General features: G+C 59.1%; 1 protein-coding gene across 2 annotated transcripts in view; it reads right to left on the bottom strand.

Annotated features, from left to right (window-relative positions):
* Positions 1 to 586: 586 nt before the first annotated feature.
* Positions 587 to 6000, bottom strand: part of AGAP3 (ArfGAP with GTPase domain, ankyrin repeat and PH domain 3) — a 132052-nt gene continuing 126638 nt past the window's right edge. For both annotated transcript variants that reach the window (XM_061346288.1, XM_061346287.1), the window contains exons 14-18: positions 4035 to 4189; positions 3416 to 3506; positions 2858 to 3080; positions 1157 to 1412; positions 587 to 885 (exon numbers count right to left, since the gene is read on the bottom strand). In XM_061346288.1, the coding sequence (XP_061202272.1) occupies positions 658 to 885; positions 1157 to 1412; positions 2858 to 3080; positions 3416 to 3506; positions 4035 to 4189 (953 nt within the window). In that variant the 3' untranslated portion in view covers positions 587 to 657. The remainder of the gene's footprint in view (positions 886 to 1156; positions 1413 to 2857; positions 3081 to 3415; positions 3507 to 4034; positions 4190 to 6000) is intronic.

The following is a 6000-nucleotide window of genomic DNA, read 5'->3' as shown; positions in this document are numbered from 1 at the left end:
CCTCCCGCTCTAGTCACCAGGGAGGACTCAGGCCTTTGTCCAGGGGCTGTATGGGAGATGAGCCCTTTGCATCAGCATGTGGGGAGCGGTACAGCGAGTGCATCCCTCTCTGCACCGGCCAGAAGCACTACAGGGGTGTAGTGGACAAACAGACACCTCCTGCTGCCCCCAACTCCCCGTGGCACCAAGGGGCACAGCGAGGCCTACAAGGGTGGGAGGGCAGGAGGGGAGAACCCAAACTGTCCGGGAGAGCTGGTGCAGCAATCACTCTCCCCAGTACCAGGAGAAGGGGAGGGCTGCACACCTCAACTGCCGCCAGCCCTTGTATTATCTACATGTGTGTGTGGTGGGGGGCACGGAGAAGCTGCCTCTCCTCCCCCTGTACCGGTCATGAGAACGGGGAGCCCCCAGCCCAGGGACTTTGAGGGAACCCCCCCCAAGCTGACAGCGCTGGGTCTGCACAGCCCCATCCCGTCCTCCCTGCAGGTGCATCGGGAGAGCCCACAGAAACCGGCACAGAGGAGCAGGCTGCTGGCTCCCCGGCCTCTTCCCTGCCAGAACACTGGTCCCAGTGAGGGGCATGTGCTGCCCTCAGACCCGCTCCAGTGGCTCTGGTCCCCTGGCAGGGCTGGAAGGTGGCTGTACAGTGAGCAGGAGCTACACAGCACTGGGGCTGGAGCTGAGCTCAGCTGGCACCACGGTGCAGGCATTGTTGTTGGCGTTGGTGTTGCGGCGGGGCAGGCTGGGGGTCAGTGTGGTGACGGCACTGTCGCTGGGGCATCCGTGCTGCAGCAGGATGTCGATGCACTCCTGGCTGCCAGCTCGCCGGGCGTAGGCCAGCGGGGTCAGGCCCCGAGCATCCCGGCTCTTCACGTCCACCCCGTACTGTGCAGGAGAGAAAGCAGCCGGTCAGTGGCACCCTGTGGCCCCATGGGCACACAGCAAGAGCATGAGCAGAGGCAGAAGGGCTCTGTGGCGGGCAGGGAGGGAGATATGGGAGAGTGGGCAGGGCAGTGCCAGGGGCATGCGGGGCAACCTGCAGGAGAGGGATGGATGAGGGGAGTCCCAAAACCTTGGAGCAGGGGGGTGCTGCAGGGGAGAAGCACTGGGATAAGGCCAGAAGTGCCGTGGTGGGGGCTGCGGGTTCCGGTCTTACCCAGATGAGCAACTGCGTGAAGACCACGTTGGCCATAGCGCAGGAGAGATGCAGCGCTGTGCGCCCATCTCCATCCCCGTAGGTCTCGTTCACTTCCTCCTTGGTGCCGTGGGCAAGCAGCGTCACCACGAGGCGCAGGTCATCCTCTACCACAGCCCGCAGCAGCTGCTGCCCTAGCGGGATGTCCGACTGGGGCAGCGGAGCCAGGAACAGCTTCTGCTCATACTTGGCCCGGATCCAGCGCTCCTTCTCCTCCCTGCCAGATGGGACACTGTCATTATCACAGGTGGGCCGACCTGCCTGGGCCCCATGTGCAAAGGGGCATGCATACCAGCACTGCCATGTTAGCAGTGAGCATTTGTCACACACAGGTGTGCCTTGTGGGTGCCCCTGCTGCTGACACCTCACTGCTGTGTTCTCCATGACATGGCTGTCACTGTGGTTCTGCTCCAGACACAGGCCCAGCACACGCTTGTCTCGTTGCACCTCCTTATAGCTCCCTTATGTACGCTATGTACTTACATCCATGCACGTACAGCAGTGTCACAGAATCCCACAACGTTTTGGGTTGGAAGGGATCTTAAAGCTCATCCAGTTCCAACCCCCTCCCACAGGCAGGGACACCTTCCACCAGACCAGGTTGCTCCAAGCCCCTGTGTCCAACCTGGCCTTGAACACTGCCAGGGATGGGGCAGCCACAGCTTCTCTGGGCACCCTGTGCCAGGGCCTCACCACCCTCACAGGGAAGAACTTCTGCCTCAGATCCAATCTAAACCTCTCCTCTGTCAGTTTAAAGCCATTCCCTCTTGTCCTATCCCTACAGGCCCTTCTCAAAGCCCCTCTCCAGCTTTCCTGTGGGCCCATTTAGCACTTGAAGCTGCTTTAAGGTCTCTCCTGACTCCTCTCTTCTATCCCAGACCTCACACTTGTTGCTGTGCAAAGGGACACCCACATCTCTGTGCTAGTGCCCCTACACACTCTCCTGTGTGCCCACTGCGTGGCAGCGCAGGGACCATCCCTGTCCCCTGCTCGTGTGTGGGCTATGGCCAGCGGCAGGAAAAGGTTAGCTGCCGCACTCAGCAGCCCAGTGCCACGGGAGGCACAGCGTTATCACTGCTGCCGTCTCGCCTGGTGCGAACAAAGGCTGCGGCAGCGTCCGTCCCGCCTGGGGCTGCGGGGCCAGGCGGATGGGATCGATGTGTGCCGTGCTGCTGCTATCTGCTGCCATTCTATCCATCTGCATCTGGCGGGCGGCCATCAATGCCCTGCGCTGAGCATGCTCACTCCCGCCGCCCCCTGACCCGCTCTTATCCGTTGATAAGGCGCAGAATGGGCTCTTGTTGGGATGAGTGACAGGAGAGTCGCTCCGATAGGCACAGACAAGGGCCTGAAAGGGACGCACCCTTGAGACCCATACAACGCTGCCAAGCCATCTCTATTAACCCTTTCTGCTTCGCAGCCAGCCATGGCTCCAGCAGTCACCGCATGGCCACAGCTGGCCATCAAGTCCTGCTGGCCCGCCAGGACAGTGGGAGAGGCCTCCAGTGCCCAGAGAGCAGTCAGGACCCTGAACACTGGAGTACCTCTGGGGTTCCTGCCCACCTCTCTGTCTGACTGAATGGCTGCCCCCAAACTCCTGTGGTGCCCTCAAGCCTCCTGGTGTGTCTGAGAAGCAGCTCCACAGTTCCCCATCTCCCTTACCGACTGCTCTCCGGGGTGGGCTTGGGGTAGCCTTCCACCGTTCCTTCCCAGACAGCGTTGGCCAGGGCGTTGCCGATGGCTGTCATGACCATGAGAAGCTCGCTAGGCCAGTCATCCAGGTCCAAGGAGCGCACACGGGACAGGTGGGTGCCCAGGTTGCGATGGATCCCAGAGCACTCAATGCACATAAGGGAACCCAGGTTGAGACTTGCCCAGTCCGGGTCTGAAAGCAGCAAGATCAGTAGGGGAGAGTTAATACCAGCATTGACTCAGCAGCCCCTCTTTTATGACCCAGCAGACCTTTGCAGGCACCTGCCCTCCAGATCCCTTTCCAGCTCAGTGCCTCAGCAGCACAGAGACAAGGACCCCAGTATGGTCAGTAGGGGACCACGGACCAGTGTGACAGGATGGGCAGTATCCCATCCCTGATGAACGGTATACTGCAGGAGAGAATGAGACACCCCAATGGACCAGGTTTCTTTGGGGTAGGAGAGGATGTGGCTGGGATGGAGTCCTCCTCCCTGGGTGAGCAGCCCCACTTCCCGGTGCATTTCTTACTTGGTGCATCACAGTCCACACAGAAGCTGTTCCCACGGGCGGTGCGGACGGCCTGCATGGCCTGTGCATCGCTCTGGCTGCCCAGCCGAGCCTGAAATGAAATGCATGGAAACCCCATTTACTGAAGGCCAATCACCCCACCACGTGTCCTCTCATCAGCACCCCAAGAGCCTGCTGCGGAGCTGCCAGCACCTTGCTCCCAACAGGCTCTGCTGCAAGAGGGGTTCAAGCATGGGAACGCAGAGAACAGGGTCTGGAGGGAACACCAGTTCATAGTCAGGGATGTGCCAGAGAACAGGGAATGGTGAGCCAGAAGGGGAACGAAAGCATAGAGCTGTACACGGAAGAGGCGGAGAGCACAGGATCCCATCCTGGTGGGTGGTAGAGAGCTCGGTGGGGCTGGAGCCAGGCTGAATAAAGGACAGAGAGCTCCGAGAGGTGACAGAAAACCCAGTGGGGAGCAACACAGTCCCAGGGACAGGATTCAACCTGACTGGGAGCAAAGGGATCTGGGTGGGATCCAGCCTGTACCAAGAGGGAAGCTTGGGACAGGGATGGATGCAGCAAAGCAGATGCCAGAGAGGAGGGAACAAACCAGAACTCAGCTGGGGCCTCTTACCTTGTTTTTGCTGCTCTCACAGCCCTGCAGGCTGGCCAGGATCTGGCTCTCAATGGCCTGGACCCAAAGCTCTCGCTCCTCTGACGTTGAGGCCTCAAAGAGCCATGTCTGGCCCGTCAGGGAAACTATAATGAACTCAAATGGCTCATCTGGTTCTGGAAAAGAAAGGTGTGTCATGACAAGGGTCAGGGAAGGTGGAGATCTGCTGGCCTTGCAGGGTGTGAGCACAGAGACTGATCCCTGTGGGACACCACTGTGACCACACACGGGAAGGGGCACTGGCAGTGGTGCTCCCAGGATTCTGGACAGGGAAGAACACGTAGCCAGTGTGTGTGCAGGGAGGAACCAGAGCTCAGTGCCAGCCCGTCCCTCCTGCTGCTTACACAGCTCCCCGCCTGCCAGCTCCATCAGCGTGGGCTTGCCCTTCCTTCAAGCACATTGACATCCACAGCCTCATTCACCCACCATCTCAGTCAAGAAACCCAGGAGACTGTGGCACCAGGAAGCTGCTTGTGCCCTGCTCTCCATGCCCTCTATGTCCCATTCTTGGAGAAAGCTGCTGACGTCTTGAGCAGTGAAATGAGCTCCTCTGCAGAGCTAGAGCCCCAAGCAGCCGCATCACCCCCGGGGCCCACAGAGTGCTTGGTGCCTGCCAGAGAGTGGTCTTTGTGGTGGCCTCCAAGGCACCTCTTCATTGGCCTGTGCATCAGGAAGGGGGATCATCACCAGCTGAGGAGCACAGCAGGGCAGGGATGCTGCTTGGGAAGCCCTCAGTGCCTGCGCACTCCATGGACCCACACAACAGGGCACAGCTGCCGTCCTCCCATAGAGAAGCATTAAGTCTCAGAGACCCAAGCAGGAGCCACAAGAGAGGCAAGAGTGATGCCTTCTCAGCACTGGCAGCTCTCAGTGACCTGCTGGGCAGGCAGCCTCTGGCTCCCAAACCTGGGACGCTGGTGGCCACAAGGGTCCCTGGAAGCCGGCCAAGCAGAGCTGTTTCCATGAGGCATGTGGGTGGCAGCAGGGACATGCACAGGGCCAGGCGACCTGCTCCTCAGGTGCCTCACTGCTCCTCTGCACAGCACTGACATCTGTGCCCTGCAAGCAACCCCAGAAGATACAGCCTCAATGTTAAAGCAGTTTTCTGGGGGCAAATTCTCAACTGTCTGCCTTCAGAAGGCATTTCTGGTGAGCCCCAGGAGATGCTCAGCCAGGCACTCAGAGGCTGGGTACAAATGGAAGTGTCAGCACCCTACAAAACAGGCTGGATGGTAGGTTTCCAGGGAGGATGTCAGGGCACAGCAGAGCCAGCACAGAGAGACAGGGGACAGTGAAAACATGTGAAAGCACCTCAGGTCCTTTGCACCTAAGAAAACAGCCCCAAAACAACCACAAGTCTGCTGAAAACCAAGGCTTAAAATGTGGTCTTCCCCTCTGGTTACTGCTCTCACTGCTCTTCATGTGGGCTGTTGGGACTGGCTCTGCTCTGCCAGACCATGCCATGAGCCTCACACCCACATGGGGTGCCCAGCTTTGCACCCAAGCACCAGCATTTACCTTTTATTGCCAACTTCAGTAGTTAGTGCAGTAAATGACTTAACTAAGCGGGGCCTGAATGGAATGACTAATAAACGTTATGTCACAGCACACGCTTCAGCTCATAGCAAAATGATTTGTAATTACCTAATTAGCGTTATGCAAATAACACCCTCATCTCCATAATGTGCCTTCCCAGCTCTCTATTAAAAGCAGGGAGTCAACTGCACTGCTCCAGAGACAGCAAGGAGGCCGAGGGGCCCAGCCTGGTCCGCAGCAAGGCAGAACTGTGCTGGCCTCGAGCCTGGCAGGGTCCTGTGCCTGGCTGGGCAGACGTGGGGAGGAGAGTGGAAGGGGTCCCTTCCTATGCCTGACTCCCCCCACAAGCTGCATCCGAGGAGCCTCTCACTGCAGAGGGAAGCAGCAGGAG

Source organism: Neopsephotus bourkii, unplaced genomic scaffold (genome assembly GCF_033783945.1).
Source record: "Neopsephotus bourkii isolate Nb327-2 ecotype Australia unplaced genomic scaffold, CSIRO-AGI_Nbou_v1 NB_272, whole genome shotgun sequence".
NCBI lineage: Eukaryota > Metazoa > Chordata > Aves > Psittaciformes > Psittacidae > Neopsephotus > Neopsephotus bourkii.
The sequence above is the reverse complement of the archived record's forward strand: the minus strand, read 5'-3'. Positions and strand labels throughout refer to the sequence as shown.